The sequence below is a fragment of the Haliotis rubra genome, unplaced genomic scaffold, assembly GCF_003918875.1.
Source record: "Haliotis rubra isolate DU_JTF1 unplaced genomic scaffold, ASM391887v1 Scf34, whole genome shotgun sequence".
Classification (NCBI taxonomy): domain Eukaryota; kingdom Metazoa; phylum Mollusca; class Gastropoda; order Lepetellida; family Haliotidae; genus Haliotis; species Haliotis rubra.
In genome coordinates this window covers 3,466,210-3,486,807 of record NW_025767013.1, presented here as the reverse complement: position 1 = coordinate 3,486,807, position 20,598 = coordinate 3,466,210, and the positions used below count along the sequence as shown (strand labels likewise).

At 41.4% G+C, this 20,598-nt stretch overlaps 1 protein-coding gene across 1 annotated transcript; it reads left to right on the top strand.

Moving 5' to 3' along the window:
* The first annotated feature begins 15,358 nt into the window (after nucleotides 1–15,358).
* Nucleotides 15,359–17,682, top strand: LOC124284574 (pollen-specific leucine-rich repeat extensin-like protein 3). Its single transcript, XM_046720668.1, has 2 exons — nucleotides 15,359–15,560; nucleotides 16,961–17,682. The coding sequence occupies exons 1-2, from the start codon at nucleotides 15,359–15,361 to the stop codon at nucleotides 17,680–17,682; spliced, it is 924 nt and encodes a 307-aa protein (XP_046576624.1).
* Nucleotides 17,683–20,598: the final 2,916 nt, after the last annotated feature.

Sequence of the window (20,598 nt, the reverse complement as noted above, 5' to 3'; positions counted from 1 at the left end):
ATTTGAAAAACTTGCCTGCTCCGTCCTCTGTAGTCTTCTTGGCAGTCGTCCTGCCTCATCACGTCATCTTGCAGTCCCTGGGTCCTAACAGTAAAGGTATAGACCATTTCATCTTATTGAAAGTTGTAACTAACATTATATTACAAAAAACACATAGTGGATCGTGAAAACATTATAGATTACATTATACGTGGTTTTAAAAATGAAGAAATTAAAATGTCTCAAATAGATAGTAATCTATGTTGGAAATAGGCTATATCTCTGCACACATTGTCTTCCATATCCTCCTTTCATTCAGCATAAACTTGCCTGCCTGGTCCTCTGTCGCCAACTTGGCAGTCGTCTTGCCTCTTGACCTCTTCTTGCAGTCCCTGGGTCCTAAAAGTATAGGTACACAATATTTCACCCCATTGGTACTTACAACACAGATTAAAATCAGAAAGCCTACATTGGATCCTGAAAAACACGTTTTTGCTGTTTCGATTATAAGGAAAACTTGCCTGCCTGGTCCACTGTCGCCTTCTCAGCAGTCGTCCTGCCTCTTGAGGTCTTCTTGCAGTCCCTGGGTCCTAAAAGTAAAGGTCTACAATATTTCATCCCATTGGTACTTACAACACAGAATAAAAATAAGAAAGCCTACATTGGATCCTGAAAAACATGCTTTTGCTGTTTCCCATTATTTGAAAACACTTGCCTGCATGGTCCTCTGTCGCCTACTTGGCAGTCGTCCTGCCTCTTGAGGTCTTCTTGCAGTCCCTGGGTCCTAAAAGTAAAGGTATAGAACATTTCACCTCATTGAAAGTTGTAACTAAATTATATTACAAAAACAAAGTGGAGAGTGAAAAGAACGTTTTTGTTTCGTTAGGTCATATGTGTTTGTAAAATTGAAGGTATTAAAATGACTCCAAAAGATTGTAAAGTATGTCGGAAATAGGCAATATTTCTGCACACATTTTCTTCCATGTCTATGTCTACCTCACCCATCTTTCATATGTTGGCTTTGGTTAGAAAATATAGAATATATGACTTAAATATGTACGTGGAAACTTCTGTATTTCCCAGTAAACAACTATGGGCACATCAGGTTAAAACAGCTATTCATGAAGCAGACACCAAATGTATTATTTCAGAACTTTCTACAAGAGCAGCGCTAGCACGGTATAACCCTTACCTATGAAAATTGTCCGAGCAGGTTGTGGTGTCTTGCCTTAGAAAAAGCATCTGTGCTTCTTTGATATTGCAGTTCTATTACACATCGTTACTTACGTATTTCAATCTCATGAATGTCTCTGTGGTACGTTTGCCTTTGACATTGTTAAACATGTATTTCTTTTATTGTAAAGAAACGCAGTATGAAAGAGACAGACTAACTGAAGATTTAATCGACATTCTTGATGTAGAAACGTTTAGTAACCTTTGGAATAATGATGACGATATATTACTCTGTTTTCTACTTGGGGGTCGCCCTATTCAGTGCACGAAGGACCTCGACTATGAAACATGGACAAGGTGCATAAGCCGAATATGCATAACTATTAAGTTGTGGAAACGATATTTCTATGAATGTGTATAATTTCTGACATGTGTAAATACCATACACATAATACCATATGTGTATATCCATATAATACCATATTGATTTACCTGTTGTAATGTACCTGTAAACCTTGTATTTATCTTCATATGCTAAGGAGGAAATAAAGTATATCTATCTATGTGTTTGTAAAATTGAAGGTATTAAAATAACTCAAAAAGACAGTAAAGTATGTCGGAAATAGGCAATATTTCGGCACACATTTTCTTCCATGTCCTACTTTCATTCAGCAAAAACTTGCCTGCATGGTCCTCTGTCGCCTACTTGGCAGTCGTCCTGCCTCTTGAGGTCTTCTTACAGTTGCTGGGTCCTAAAAGTAAAGGTATAGAACATTTCACCTCATGGAAATTTGCAATTAAAATTATATTACAAAAACAGAGTGAATCGTGAAAAACACACGTTTTCATGCGATTACATTATACGTGATTGTAAAAATGAAGGCATTAAGATGTTTGAAATAGATAGTAAAATATGTCGGAAATAGGCAATATTTCTGCACACATTTTCTTCCATGTCCTCCTTTCATACAGCAAAACTTGCCTGTCTGGTCCTCTGTCGCCTACTTGGCAGTCGTCCTGCCTCTTGAGGTCTTCTTGCAGTCCCTGGGTCCTAAAAGTAAAGGTATAGAAGATTTCACCTCATTGAAAATTGTAACTAAAATTATATTACAAAAACATAGAGTGGAGAGTGAAAGGAACGTTTTTGTTCAATTTACATAATACGTGTTTGTAAAATTGAAGGTATTATAATATCTCAAATAGATAGTAAAGTATGTCGGAAATAGGCAATATTTCTGCACACATTTTCTTCCAATGTCCTCCTTTCATACAGCAAAAAACTTGCCTGCCTAGTCCTCTGTCGCCGACTTGGCAGTCGTCCTGCCTCTTGAGGTCGTCTTGCAGTCCCTCGGTCCTAAAAGTAAAGGTACACAATATTTCACCCTCATTTCACCCTCATTGAAAGTTGTAACTAAAATTAAACTACAAAAACAGAGTGGAGAGTGAAAAGAATGTTTTTGTTTTGTTTACATTATATGTGTTTGTAAAATTGAAGGTATTAAAATGACTCAAAAAGATAGTAAAGTATGTCGGAAATAGGCAATATTTCGGCACACATTTTCTTCCATGTCCTCCTTTCATACAGCAAAAACTTGCCTGCATGGTCCTCTGTCGCCTACTTGGCAGTCGTCCTGCCTCTTGAGGTCTTCTTACAGTTCCTGGGTCCTAAAAGTAAAGGTATAGAACATTTCACGTCATTGAAATTTGCAACTTAAATAATATTACAAAAACATAGAGTGGATCGGGAAAAACACCGGTTTTCATGCGATTACATTATACATGATTGTAAACATGAATGCATTAAGATGTTTGAAATAGATAGTAAAATATGTCGGAAATAGACAATATTTCTGCACACATTTTCTTCCATGTCCTCCTTTCATACAGCAAAAACTTGCCTGCCTGGTCCTCTGTCGCCTACTTGGCAGTCGTCCTGCCTCTTGAGGTCTTCTTGCAGTCCCTGGGTCCTAAAAGTAAAGGTATAGAACATTTCATCTCATTGAAATTTGCAACTAAAATTATATTCCAAAAACATAGGGTGGATCTTGAAAAGAACGTTTTTGTTGCGTTTTCATTATACGTGTTTGTGAAAATGAAGGTATTAAGTTGTCTGAAAAATATAGTAAAGTATGTCGGAAATAGGCAATATTTCTGCACACATTTTCTTCCATGTCCTCATTTCATACAGCAAAAACTTGCCTGCATGGTCCTCTGTCGCCTACTTGGCAGTCGTCCTGCCTCTTGAGGTCTTCTTGCAGTCCCTGGGTCCTAAAAGTAAAGGTATAGAACATTTCAACTCATTGAAATTTGCAACTAAAATTATGTTACAAAAACATAGAGTGGAGAGTGAAAAACACGGGATTTCTTGCGATTACACTATATGTGATTGTAAAAATGAATGTATTAAAATGTCTCAAATAGATAGTAAAGTATGTCGGAAATAGGCAATATTTCTGCACACACTTTCTTCCATGTCCTCCTTTCATTCAGGAAAAACTTGCCTGCCTGGTCCTGTCGCCTCCTCTGTCGTCCTGCCTCTTGAGGTCTTCTTGCAGTCCCTGGGTCCTAAAAGTAAGGCATAAAACATTTCCCCTTTTGAAATTTGCAACTAAAATTACTTTACAAAAACATATATTTGATCGTGAAAAACACAGATTTTCGTGCGATTACATTATACGTGATTGTAAAAATGAAGGCATTAAGATGTTTGAAATAGATAGTAAAGTATGTCGGAAATAGACAATATTTCTGCACACATTTTCTTCCATGTCCTCCTTTCATACAGCAAAACTTGCCTGCCTGGTCCTCTGTCGCCTACTTGGCAGTCGTCCTGCCTCTTGAGGTCTTCTTGCAGTCCCTGGGTCCTAAAAGTAAAGGTATACAATATTTCACCCTCATTGAAATTGTAGCTAAAATTAAACAACAAAAACAGAGTGGATCGTGAAAAGAACGTTTTTGTTTTGTTTACATCATATGTGTTTGTAAAATTGAAGGTATTAAAATGACTCAAAAAGATAGTAAAGTATGTCGGAAATAGGCAATATTTCTGCACACATTTTCTTCCATGTCCTCATTTCATACAGCAAAAACTTGCCTGCATGGTCCTCTGTCGCCTACTTGGCAGTCGTCCTGCCTCTTGAGGTCTTCTTACAGTTCCTGGGTCCTAAAAGTAAAGGTATAGAACATTTCAACTCATTGAAATTTGCAACTAAAATTATATTACAAAAACATAGAGTGGATCGTGAAAAACACCGGTTTTCATGCGATTACATGATACGTGATTGTGAAAATGAAGGCATTAAGATGTTTGAAATAGATAGTAAAATATGTCGGAAATAGGCAATATTTCTGCACACATTTTCTTCCATGTCCTCCTTTCTTTCAGCAAAAACTTGCCTGCATGGTCCTCTGTCGCCTACTTGGCAGTCGTCCTGCCTCTTGAGGTCTTCTTACAGTTGCTGGGTCCTAAAAGTAAAGGTATAGAACATTTCAACTCATTGAAATTTGCAACTAAAATTATGTTACAAAAACATAAAGTAGATCGTTAAAAACACGGGTTTTCATGCGATTACATTATACGTGTTTGTAAAAATGAAGGCATTAAAATGACTCTAAAAGATAGTAAAGTATGTCGGAAATAGGCAATATTTCTGCACACACTTTCTTCCATGTCCTCCTTTCATTCAGGAAAAACTTGCCTGCATGGTCCTCTGTAGCCTCTTGAGGTCTTCTTGCAGTCCCTGGGTCCTAAAAGTAAGGCATACAAACATTTCCCTCATTGAAATTTGCAACTAAAATTACTTTACAAAAACAGATATTTGATCGTGAAAAACACAGATTTTCATGCGATTACATTATACGTGATTGTAAAAATGAAGGCATTAAGATGTTTGAAATAGATAGTAAAGTATGTCGGAAATAGACAATATTTCTGCACACATTTTCTTCCATGTCCTCCTTTCATACAGCAAAAACTTGCCTGCCTGGTCCTCTGTCGCCTAATTGGCAGTCGTCCTGCCTCTTGAGGTCGTCTTGCAGTCCCTGGGTCCTAAAAGTAAAGGTATAGAACATTTCAACTCATTGAAAGTTGTAACTAAAATTATATTACAAAAACATAGAGTGGAGAGTGAAAAGAACGTTTTTGTTGCGTTTATATTATACGTGTTTGTAAACATGAAGGTATTAAAATGTCTCAAATAGATAGTAAAGAATGTCGGAAATAGGCAATATTTCTGCACACATTTTCTTCCATGTCCACCTTTCATACAGCAAAACACTTGCCTGCCTTGTCCTCTGTCGCCGACTTGGCAGTCGTCCTGCCTCTTGAGGTCGTCTTGCAGTCCCTGGGTTCTTAAAGTAAAGGTATACAATATTTCACCCTCATTGAAAGTTGTAACTAAAATTAAATTACAAAAACAGAGTGGATCGTGAAAAGAACGTTTTTGTTTTGTTTACATCATATGTGTTTGTAAAATTGAAGGTATTAAAATGACTCAAAAAGATAGTAAAGTATGTCGGAAATAGGCAATATTTCTGCACACATTTTCTTCCATGTCCTCATTTCATACAGCAAAAACTTGCCTGCCTGGTCCTCTGTCGCCTAATTGGCAGTCGTCCTGCCTCTTGAGGTCGTCTTGAGGTCTTCCTAAAAGTACAGGTATAGAACATTTCAACTCTTGGTCTAAAATCATAACAAAAACATAAGTGGAGGTAAAAAGAACGTTTTTGTTCAATTTACATTATACGTGTTTGTAAAATGAAGGTATTAAAAAAACAAATAGAGTAAATCGGAAAATATTACAAAAAAAGAGGGATCGTGAAAACATCATTACATTATACGTGATTGTAAAAATGAAGGCATTAAGATGTTTGAAATAGATAGTAAAGTATGTCGGAAATAGGCAATATTTCTGCGCACATTTTCTTCCAATGTCCTCCTTTCATACAGCAAAAAACTTGCCTGCATCGTCTTCTGTCGCCTACTTGGCAGTCGTCCTACCTCTTGAGGTCTTCTTGCAGTCCCTGGGTCCTAAAAGTAAAGGAATACAATATTTCACCCCATTGGTACTTACAACACAGAATAAATTTCAGAGAGCCTACATTGGATCCTGAAAATGGTCCTCTGTCGCCTACTTGGCAGTCCTCCTGCCTCTTGAGGTCTTCTTGCAGTCCCTGGGTCCTAAAAGTAAAGGTATAGAACATTTCAACTCATTGAAATTTGCAACTAAAATTATGTTACAAAAACATAGAGTAGATCGTTAAAAACACGGGTTTTCATTGCGATTACATTATACGTGTTTGTAAAAATGAAGGCATTAAAATGTCTCAAATAGATAGTGAAGTATGTCGGAAATAGGCAATATTTCTGCACACACTTTCTTCCATGTCCTCCTTTCATTCAGGAAAAACTTGCCTGCATGGTCCTCTGTAGCCTCTTGAGGTCTTCTTGCAGTCCCTGGGTCCTAAAAGTAAGATATAAAACATTTCCCCTTTGAAATTTGCAACTAAAATTACTTTACAAAAACATATATTTGATCGTGAAAAACACAGATTTTCGTGCGATTACATTATACGTGATTGTAAAATGAAGGCATTAAGATGTTTGAAATAGATAGTAAAGTATGTCGGAAATAGACAATATTTCTGCACACATTTTCTTCCATGTCCTTCTTTCATTCAGCAAAAACTTGCCTGCATGGTCATCTGTCGCCTACTTGGCAGTCGTCCTGCCTCTTGAGGTCTTTTGGCAGTCCCTGGGTCCTAAAAGTAAAGGTATAGAACATTTCACCTCATTGAAATTTGCAGCTAAAATTATATTCCAAAAACATAGGGTGGATCTTGAAAAGAACGTTTTTGTTGCGTTTTCATTATACGTGTTTGTAAAAATGAAGGTATTAAGTTGTCTGAAAAATATAGTAAAGTATGTCGGAAATAGGCAATATTTCTGCACACATTTTCTTCCATGTCCTCATTTCATACAGCAAAAACTTGCCTGCATGGTCCTCTGTCGCCTACTTGGTAGTCGTCCTGCCTCTTGGGGTCTTCTTGCAGTCCCTGGGTCCTAAAAGTAAAGGTATAGAACATTTCAACTCATTGAAATTTGCAACTAAAATTATTCTACAAAAACAGAGTGGAGAGTGAAAAACTCGGGATTTCATGCGATTACACTATATGTGATTGTAAAAATGAAGGCATTAAGATGTTTGAAATAGATAGTAAAGAATGTCGGAAATAGGCAATATTTCTGCACACATTTTCTTCCATGTCCTCCTTTCATTCAGCAAAAACTTGCCTGCATGGTCATCTGTCGCCTACTTGGCAGTTGTCCTGCCTCTTGAGGTCTTCTTGCAGTCCCTGGGTCCTAAATGTAAAGGTATAGAACATTTCACCTCATTGAAATTTGCAACTAAAATTATTCTACAAAAACATAGAGTGGAGAGTGAAAAACACGGGATTTCTTGCGATTACACTATATGTGATTGTAAAAATGAAGGCATTAAGATGTTTGAAATAGATAGTAAAGAATGTCAGAAATAGGCAATATTTCTGCACACATTTTCTTCCATGTCCTCCTTTCATACACCAAAAACTTGCCTGCCTGGTCCTCTGTCGCCTTCTTGGCAGACGGCCTGCCTCTTGAGGTCTTCTTGCAGTCCCTGGGTCCTAAAAGTAAAGGTATGGAACATTTCACCTCATTAAAATTTGCAACTAACATTATATCACGTGATTGTAAAAATAAAGGTATTAAAATGTGTGAAATAGATAGTAAAGTATGTCGGAAATAGGCAATATTTCTGCACACATTTTCTTCCATTGTCCTCCTTTCATTCAGCAAAAACTTGCCTGCATGGTCCTCTGTCGCCTACTTGGCAGTCGTCCTGCCTCTTGAGGTCTTCTTGCAGTCCCTGGGTCCTAAAAGTAAAGGTATGGAACATTTCACCTCTTTGAAACTTGCAACTAAAATATATTGCAAAAAACACATAGTGGATCGTGAAAACATTATACATTACATTATAAGTGATTGTAAAAATGAAGGCATTAAAATGTCTTAAATAGATAGTAAAGTATGTCGGAAATAGGCAATATTTCTGCACTCTTATTTCTTGTTTCAGATCATCATGTCATTCAACAAAAAATATATGATAACAGAAGTGAATTTAGCCTGATGTAAAGAATACTTTATATAATTGATGCTTATCACACATATCATAATGTGAAAAATATATAATCAATTGTGAAAATAAGCTGTGACCTTATTATTGAAAGGAATTACTGCAATACTTTACCAAAATGCGGTCCATGTGGGCCAGCACACTGCCCCCCAAAATGGCCATCCGGGATTCGTTCTGTCTGGGAACTACCTATTGAAAGAATGAATGGTGGGTAAACACTAAGTTATGCCATCTCCACGACAGCATCATGCAGGGCATGCATGAGGGGTCCCTATCTAACTTACTCCCTAACATCTACCAGTCAAGTGCAGTCAGCATAAGGCCTACTGGGAATGCTGAGAAAGACTGGAAGCCCCAGAGTCTAGCGACCCAAACTAACTCGACCGTTGCTGCAACAGCCATCCTGACTGGACAGTCAGGCCCTAGCACCGAACCTCCTCCTCAGTACAGTCGGCGGGGACCAAATTGGGAACCGAGAGACTTTGGAGCCACCATGAGACAAAACTCCTCCCACTGGTCACCTGGAGAAGCAGTGTACTGAAGTCCGAGTGAACAGAGGGATGCAACGCCAGAATCCAGAATGCAGCAGGGTTCCTGCGTCTGAAAGAAATTAACCATGGATAAGCATCATAAATCGCACTTCTTACTTATGTAGAGTAGTTTAAATATGCTGAGTAAGTATTTTTAGCGTCCGCTTTTAGCAATATTTCAGCAATACCAAGCCAAGGACTTCAGAAGTTGGCGTGACACATAATATCCATGTGGGAAATCAAACCCGAGCAGTGGGCGTGATGAGCCAACACTTTAACAACTAAGCTACACCACTGAACAATTTATATCCCAGAAAATAGTGTTGCCATATAGTGGAAGAAAACATTGCTGAGTGAGGCATTTGGCAACAACAAATCTTAACCTGAGGCATGTTGTGCCACAGTATTGATATATTACGCCATGTATTCTATATATGCCTTCAGTTCCTAATACAGTATAGCACAGTACAAAAGTATTGCTCACAAACGATTATTTGTACAATGTTAAATCTATGAACGAAATATTATTTGGGATATTGTGCAGAGTATTGCATCAGCAAGTATGTTTGGTGGAAAAGGATATGATGATTTTAAACTTTTGCTTTGTTTACTGTTATGTGATTGCATAAATTGGGGACATTGAAATATTTCTGAAAATATTTCGGACATGGGCATAAATTGCACACATTTTCTCGCAGATCTTCCATGTTTTAGCAAAAACAAGTATAACTGAAGTGAATTTAGCGTGATGACTTATTGAAAAGACAGGGAACAATTTTACCCTTCATGTATGGAACAACAATTACGACTTTTAATGAGTCAACGTATGCTGTTATTATATATATACATTCTATGACAACTGATGTTCTTTTAGGCAAGATAGCATTAATTTCATCGCAGTTGCAGTAAATACATATACATTAATGTAATCGGAAAACTAATCCACAGACGAAACCTACAGATATTATGTTGATTTTGAATAATGTCAAAAAGTCTAAACAGGGTCCTTGAAAACATGTTTCTAAAGTGTTTCCAATTATTTGAAAAACTTGCCTGCTTCGTCCTCTGTAGTCTACTTGGCAGTCGTCCTGCCTCATCAAGTCATCTTGCAGTCCCTGGGTCCTACAAGTAAAGGTATAGACCATTTCACCTCATTGAAACTTGCAACTAAAAATATATTACGAAAAACACATAGTGGATCGTAAAAACATTATAGATTACATTATACGTGGTTTTAAAAATGAAGAAATTAAAATGTCTTAAATAGATAGTAAAGTATGTCGGAAATAGGCTATATCTCTGCACACATTGTCTTCTATATCCTCCTTTCATTCAGCATAAACTTGCCTGCCTGGTCCTCTGTCGCCTACTTGGCAGTCATCCTGCCTCTTGACCTCTTCTTGCAGTCCCTGGGTCCTAAAAGTATAGGTACACAATATTTCACCCCATTGGTACTTACAACACAGATTAAAATCAGAAAGCCTACATTGGATCCTTAAAAACATGTTTTTGCTGTTTCCATTATTTGGAAAACTTGCCTGCCTGGTGCACTGTCGCCTTCTTGGCAGTCGTCCTGCCTCTTGAGGTCTTCTTGCAGTCCCTGGGTCCTAAAAGTAAAGATATACAATATTTCACCCCATTGGTACTTGCAACTAAAAATATATAACAAAAAACGCATAGTGGATCGTGAAAACATTATAGATGTTTAAAATATGACAACTAACAAACTGAGTTAAAGAATTTAATTGATCTCTAGTGACTGATTAGTCTCCGTTTACAACGAAATTATGTCAAAATCGAAGTCTTCCGAATAGTCTGTGTTCTAAATTGCTTCCTCGAAAAAACTACTGCCAAGTAGGCGACAAAAGACGAGGCAGGCAAGTTTTTGCTGAATGAAAGGAGGATATGGAAGACAATGTGTGCAAAATATTGCCTATTTCCGACATACTTTACTATCTATTTAAGACAGTTTAATTTGTCCTCTGTCGCCTACTTGGCAGTCGTCCTGCCTCTTGAGGCCTCTTTGCAGTCCCTGGGTCCTAAATGTAAAGGTATACAATATTTCACCTCATTGAAAGTTGTAACTAAAATTATATTACAAAAACAGAGTGGAGAGTGAAAAGAACGTTTTTGTTTCGTTTACATCATATGTGTTTGTAAAAATGAAGGTATTAAAATGTCTCAAATAGATAGTAAAGTATGTTGGAAATAGGCAATATTTCTGCACACAGTTTCTTCCATGTCCTCCTTTCATTCAGCAAAAACTTGCCTGCATGGTCCTCTGTCGCCAATATTTCTACTTGGTCAGTCCTGCATGGTCCTGCCTCTTGGCAGGTCTTCTTGCAGTCCCTCGGTCCTAAAAGTAAAGGTATAGAACATTTCAACTCATTGAAAGTTGTAACTAAAACTATATTACAAAAACATAGAGTGGTCAGTGAAAAACACTTGTTTTTTTGCGTTTACATTATACGTGATTGTAAAAATGAAGGCATTAAGATGTTTGAAGTGAATTTAGCGTATTGACTATTATTGACATGCTACGAATATTACACTTCACGTATGACACAAGAATTACGACTTTTAACGAATGAAGTAGGTTATTATCATTGTGTATGTATTCCATAACAACTGATGTTCGTTCTTGAACAGATAGCGGTAATTTGATCGTGGTAGCAGTAAATTCTTTTGAATTTGTGCGAGGGAACAACTGATCCACAGAAGAATTCCACTGAAATAATGTTCATTTTGAATAATGCTAATAAAATATATGAGAACCAAAGGTCGGAAATATGTCGGAAATGGGCATTATTTCTGCGGACATTTTCTTCCAGATCCTCCTCTCATTTAGCAAAGCAAACATAATAACTGACGTGAATTTAGCGTATTCATTGTTATTGAAGGGGAAGAATATTACACTTCACGTATCGCACATCAATTACGACTTTTGATAAATATGCTTTTATGGTTATCTGTACATGCTAAGACAACTGATGGTCGTTTTAGGCCAGATAGATATAATTTGATCGTGATAGCAGTAAATATTTTTGAAATGGTGCGATGGTACAACTAATACACAGAAACATTCCAGGGAAATAATGTTCACTTTGTAAAATGCCAGCAAAAAGTATGAGAAGCCTTGTTCGAAATATACCATGAACACCCTGCCATTGCCTAAACTGACCCATCTTTACATGGCTGAATACACACGGAATAATAGAGCGCATTATACACAAAACATAATCATGAACAAGCCTATTTTCGATGTTTTCTTAATGTAAAGAATATTTGACCTAACTGACACTTACTTCACAGATTCTAATGTGTAAATGGTATGATTAACGAGAGACTTTGGAGCCATCATTAGACAATACTTCGTTCCATCCGTCTTCCGGGAAGCAGTGATCTGAACGAAATCAGTGTGTTTCTTAGGGGGTAGTCATTTTCTTTCCAGGGGGGGTAGGGTGGTTCGAAATATGATCATGTCCATATTTCACTTCATCTTCAGTACTTTTATGCTACACATTGTCGGAAAAGCTGCGTGTCTGTTTTTTGTCTTAAATATACATTGTATTTGCATTAATACATGAAGTGAAATTTGAATTCATAACAGCGTTTTTTAAATTTTCATCTGATGTTCATGATTATATTTAAATCAATCAATATTTCGATAGTTAGATGCATAACAAATGTGTAATATATATTATCAAAATGATAATTATGTACATAAATATCTATTTTAAATGCTCAACTCAAACTTAACATCCCCGTCACCCGTTTCGAAAATGGTTGCTCCCTTATGTAAAAACCTGGTTGAGGAAGGAGGTATATTGTTTGTATAGGACTTCGTGCATGGATCCCAAGCGCGGTTCAGTCGCTCACTTACAACAAAAGGTGCTGCTGTAAAAGATAAATAGCAAACCAGACAACTTACATAACATAATCCCAGTCCCTGAACCTCAAACAAAGAAACAAAACACAAGCACCCCTGTGACATGCCTTTACACTATGCAACTTTCAAGTTTAACATGAGCCGAGGAAGATCTGATTCCTTTAGATTGATTAATGATTTGTTCATGAAGTTTGTGAAGCAAACATACTTGGTTGCACATATCAAACAGCTGATAAGATAAATGTGAAATTCTTTCAAAATTTCAATTACCAGTCAGACAAATTTAATTCAACATTCATCAGTGGGTGAGAAATTATAATGACTTATATGCCCTTCATCGCTCGAGGCGAAGTGAACAGATAGATAGGTAAGAGTTCCACCCGTAACCCCCGCTTGAAATGTATTCTATTTCTATTATGATTTATTTGTAGGGGTTACGGTTTAGGTTTAGGGTTAAGATTTAGCATTATGTTAGGTTTAGGTTTAGGGTTAGGGTGGACTTTCTATAAAAAATCTATTCTCAAGCATAGAATGATAAAAATCGGGGGTTACAGGAGGAAATCTTTCCCATTTAAGGAAACAATTCAGCAGTCTCACGTAAATTATGTCACTGCATGCTAAGAGCTGTAAAGTACAGCAATAAATCCTAATTTGGTTTAAAAATGTTAAGAAAGACAAACGGTACATAAAGCAGAATGTGAGCTACCACTACTCCCACCGACACCTCGTGGGGCCCAACCACGTCACCCATTCACATCACTACATGGGACTCCACCACCACTACCCGAGACACCACCAACGACACTACATGGGACACCACCACAACATGAGACAGTCTCACCACCACTACCACCACTACCTCAGACACCACCAACGACACTACATGGGACACCACCACAACATAAGACAGTCTCACCACCACTACCACCACTACCTCAGACACCACCAACGACACTACATGGGACACCACCACAACATGAGACAGTCTCACCACCACTACCACCACTACCTCAGACACCACCAACGACACAACATGGGACACCACCACAACATAAGACAGTCTCACCACCACTACCACCACTACCTCAGACACCACCACCACTACCTCAGACACCACCAACGACACTACATGGGACACCACCACAACATAAGACAGTCTCACCACCACTACCACCACTACCTCAGACACCACCACCACTACCTCAGACACCACCAACGACACTACATGGGACACCACCACAACATGAGACAGTCTCACCGCCAGTACCACCACTACCCGAGACACCACCAACGACACCACATGGGACACCACCACAACATGAGACAGTCTCACCACCACTACCACCACTACCTCAGACACCACCACCACTACCTCAGACACCACCAACGACAATACATGGGACACCACCACAACATAAGACAGTCTCACCGCCAGTACCACCACTACCCGAGACACCACCAACGACACCACATGGGACACCACCACAACATGAGACAGTCTCACCACCACTACCACCACTACCTCAGACACCACCACCACTACCTCAGACACCACCAACGACACCACATGGGACACCACCACAACATGAGACAGTGTCAGCACCACCAGCGCCGTTGTCACCACCAACACCCCATGAGACACTAAGACCATCAGTTCGGGAGACCCAATGCTATTAACCACAACTATCCTCTGCACAGTCCACCAAAACCACCACTACATGACACCCTCCATCACACAGTACACCGACACCACCACAACACGACATCCCGCCATCACACAGTCCAACGACACCAACACTACAGGACATCCCACCATCAAACAGTCCACCAACACCAACACTACAGGGCATCCCACCATCACACAGTCCACCAACACCAACACTACAGGACATCCACCATCACACAGTCCAACGACACCAACACTACAGGACATCCCACCATCACACAGTCCACCAACACCAACACTACAGGACATCCCGCCATCACACAGTCCAACGACACCAACACTACAGGACATCCCACCATCACACAGTCCACCAACACCAACACTACAGGACATCCCACCATCACACAGTCCACCAACACCAACACTACATGACATCCCACCATCACACAGTCCAACGACACCAACACTACAGGACATCCACCATCACACAGTCCACCAACACCAACACTACAGGACATCCCACCATCACACAGTCCACCAACACCAACACTACAGGACATCCCACCATCACACAGTCCAACGACACCAACACTACAGGACATCCCACCATCACACAGTCCACCAACACCAACACTACAGGACATACCACCATCATCACACAGTCCACCATCACACCAACACACCAACTACTACAGGACATCCCACCATCACACAGTCCACCAACACCAACACTACAGGACATCCCGTCATCACACAGTGCAACGACACCAACACTACAGGACATCCCGCCATCACACAGTCCACTGACACCAACACTACAGGACATCCCACCATCACACAGTCTGCCGACACCAACACTACAGGACATCCCGCCATCAAACAGTACACAATGTAACACCACTACACGTCGCCCTCCATCATACAGTCCAGCGAAACGAACACAGTAACAATGTACAACCACTACACGACGCCTTCCATCACACAGTCCACCGACACCACCACCACACATCTCACTCCATCACACAGTACACAATGCACCACCATTTCACGACATCCCACCATCACACAGTCCACCGACACCACCACTACACGACATCCCGCCATCACACAGCCACCGACACCAACACTACTCGACATCCCGCCATCACACAGTACGTAATGCACGCCCACTACACGACATCCCGCCATCACACAGTCCACCGACACCACCACTACACGATGCCCCGCCATCACACAGTACACCGACACCACTATTACATGACATCCCGCCATCACACTGTACACACCACTACCACTACACGACATCCCGCCATCACACAGTCCACCGACAATCACCACTACATGACATCCTGCCATCACACAGTACACACAAGACGACATCCCACCATCACACAGTACACCGACACCAATATTACATGACATCCCGCCATCACACAGTACACAATGCACCACTACTACATGACATCCCGGTATCACAGTCCACAGACACCACCACTACACGATGCCCCGTCATCACACAGTCCACCGACACCACCACTACATGACATCCCGCCATCACACAGTACACAATGCACCACCACTACACGACATCCCGGCATCACACAGTACACAATGCACCACTACTACACGATGCCCCGGCATCACAGTCCACAGACACCACCACTACACGATGCCCCGTCATCACACAGTCCACCGACACCACTGCTACAGGACATCCCACCATCACACAGTCCACCGACACCACTGCTACATGACATCCCGCCATCATACAGATCACCGATACGACCACTACATGACATCCTGCCATCACACAGACCATCGATACGACCACTACATGACATCCAGCCATCACACAGACCATCGATACGACCACTACATGACGTCCTGCCATCACGCAGACCACCGATACGACCACTACATGACATCCAGCCATCACACAGTCCACCGATACGACCACTACAGGACATCCAGCCATCATACAGTCCACCGACACCATTCCTACATTACGTCCAGCCATCATGCAGTCCACAGACACCACTACTACAGGACATCCAACCATCACACAGTCCACCAACACCACCACTACTACAGGACATCCTGCCATCAAACAGTCCACCTACAACACTACTACAAGATATCCTGCCATCACACAGTACACCGCCATCACCACTACAGGACATGACACCATCACACAGTCCACCAACATGAACACTACATGACATCCCGCCATCACACTGTCCACCGACATCACCACTACAGGATATCCCACCATCACACAGTCCACCGACACCACCACTACAGGACATCCCGCCATCACAAAGTACACGAACACCAACACTACATGACATCCCGCCATCACACAGTCCGCCAACACTACTGCCACAGGCAATCCCACCATCACACAGCCCACCAACATCATCACTACAGGATCACACCATCACACAGTCCACCAAAATCACCACTACTTGACATCCCACCATCACACAGTAAACAAACACCAACACTACATGACATCCCACCATCACACAGTCCACCGACACCACTGCTACAGGACATCCCACCATCACACAGTCCACCGACACCACTACAGGACATCCCGTCACACAGTACACCGACACCATTAATACAGAACATCCCACCATCACACAGTCCACTGACACACCGATACATGACATCCCATTGCCATCACACAGTCCACCGACACCACTGCTACACATCCCACCATCACACAGTCCACCGACACCACTGCTACAGGACATCCCACCATCACACAGTCCACCGACACCACTGCTACAGGACATCCCGCCATCACACAGTCCACCGACACCACCACTACATGACATTCCGCCATCACACAGTCCACCAACATCACCACTACAGGACATCCCACCATCACACAGTCCACCGACACCACCACTACATGACATTCCGCCATCACACAGTCCACCAACATCACCACTACAGGACATTCCGCCATCACACAGTCCACCGACACCATTAATACAGAACATTCCGCCATCACACAGTCCACCAACATCACCACTACAGGACATCCCACCATCACACAGTCCACCGACACCTCCACTACAGGACACCCCGCCATCACACATTAAACCAACACCACCACTTCAAGACATCCCACCATCACACAGTCCACCGACACCACCACTACAGGACATCCCGCCATCACACAGTAAAACAACTCCAACACTACATGACATCCCACCATCACACAGTCCACCGACACCATTAATACAGGACATTCCGCCATAACACAGTCCACCAACACCACTACTACAGGACATCCCGCATCACACAGACCACCGATACGACAACTACATGACATCCCGCCATCACACAGTTCACAATGCACCAACACTACAGGACATCCCGCCATCAAACAGTCCATCGACACCACCACCACAGGACATCCTGCCATCACACAGTCCACCAACACCACTACTACAGGACATCCCGCATCACACAGACCACCGATACGACAACTACTGGCATGACATGACATCCCGCTATCACACGGTCCTCCGACACCACCACTACATGACATCCCGCCATCAAACAGTCCATCGACACCACTACTACAGGACATCATCCTGCCATCACACAGTCCACCAACACCACCACTACAGGACATCATCCCACCATCACAGAGTCCACCAACACCACCACTACATGATATCCCGCCATCACACAGTACACAATGCACCACCACTACACGTCGCCTTCCATCCGACAGTACACAATGCACCACCACTACATGATATCCCGCCATCACACAGTACACCAACACCACCACTACATGATATCCCGCCATCACACAGTACACCAACACCACCACTACATGATATCCCGCCATCACACAGTACACAATGCACCACCACTACATGACGACCTGCCATCACACAGTCCATCGACACCACCACTACATGACCACCTGCCATCACACACTACACAATGCACCACCACTACACGATGTCCCGCCATCACACAGTACACCGACACCAGCACGACACGATATCCCACCATCACACACCACCACCACCGACACTGAGCAAGAAATCACTGTTAGTGACATATGGACATTCTGTTAGTGATACATCGACATACTGTGAGTGACATATGGACATGCTGTTAGTGACACGTGGACATACTATTAGTGACAAGTGGACATACTGTTAATGACACATGGACATACTGCTAGTGACATGTGGGCATACTGTTAGTGATACGTGAACATACTGTTAGTGACGCGTGGACATAGTGTTAGTGACACATGGACATAGTGTTAGTGACACATGGACATACTGTTAGTGAGACGTGGACATACTGTTAGTGACACATGGACATACTGTTAGTGACACGTGGTCATACTGTTACTGACACGTGGACATACTGTTAGTGACGCATGGACATACTGTTAGTGAGACATGGACATACTGTTATTGACACGTGGACATACTGTTAGTGACATATGGACATGCTGTTAGTGACACGTGGACATACTATTAGTGACAAGTGGACATACTGTTAATGACACATGAACATACTGCTAGTGACATGTGGACATTCTGTTAGTGACACGTGAACATACTGTTAGTGACACGTGGACATACTGTTAGTGACACGTGGACATACTGTTAGTGACACGTGGACATACTGTAAGTGACATGTAGACATACTGTTAGTGACTCGGGGATATACTGCTAGTGACGCATGGACATACTGTTAGTGACACATGGACATACTGTTAGTGACATATGGACATGCTGTTAGTGACACGTGGACATACTATTAGTGACAAGTGGACATACTGTTAATGACACCTGGACATACTGCTAGTGACATGTGGGCATACTGTTAGTGACACGTGTACATACTGTAAGTGACACGTGAACATACTGTTAGTGACATGTAGACATACTGTTAGTGACACGTGGATATACTGCTAGTGACATATGGACATACTGTTCTTGATACATGGACATACTGTTAATGACATGTGGACATACTGTTAGTGACATGTGGACATACTGTTAGTGACATGTGGACATACTGTTAGTGACACGTGTACATACTGTTCTTGATACATGGACATACTGTTAGTGACACGTGGCCATTCTGTTAGTGACATGTGGACATACTGTTAGTGACACGTGGACATACTGTTAGTGACACGTGGACATACTGTTAGTGACACATGGATATACTGTTAGTGACACATGGACATACCATACCGTTAGTGACATGTGGACATACTGTTAGTGATACATGTACATACTGTTAGTGACACGTGGACATACTGTCAGTGACAAGTGGACATACTGTCAGTGACACATAGACATACTGTTATTGACCCATGGACATACTGTTAATGACACGTGGACATACTGCTACTGACACAAAGACATACTGTCAGTGAGATGTGGACCTCCTGTTAGTGACACGTGGACATACTGTTAGTGACACATGGACAAACTGTTAGTGACACGTGGGCATACTGTTCTTGATACATTGACATACTGTCAGTGACACATGGACATACTGTTATTGACATGTGGACATAATGTTAGTGACATGTGGACATACTGTCAGTGACACGTGGACATACTGCTAGTGACACGTAGACATACTGCTAGTGACATGTGGACATACTGTTAGTGACACATGGACATACTGCTTGTGACACGTGGACATACTGTTCTTGATACATGGACATACTGTTAGTGACATGTGGACATACTGTTAGTGACACATGAACATACTGTTATTGACACGTTGACATGTCAGTGACACGTTGACATACTGTTAGTGACACATGGACATACTGTTAGTGACACATGGACATACTGTTCGTGACACGTGGACATACTGTCAGTGACATATGGACATACTGTCAGTGACATATGGACACACTGTCAGTGACACGTGGACATACTGTTAGTGAAACGTGGACATACTGTTAGTGACACATGGACATACTGTAAGTGAAACGTGGACATACTGTTAATGACATATGGACCTGATAGAAAGTAAGGACAACCAATAAGTAATAAAGCCGAGATATAGGAAGGATTAACAAGTCAACAACGGATAGAATACAAGTTTGATGAAGCCTATCGATTGATTAACTCATCAGCAGCCGATGGTATGAAGTACCATTTACTCCTTTGG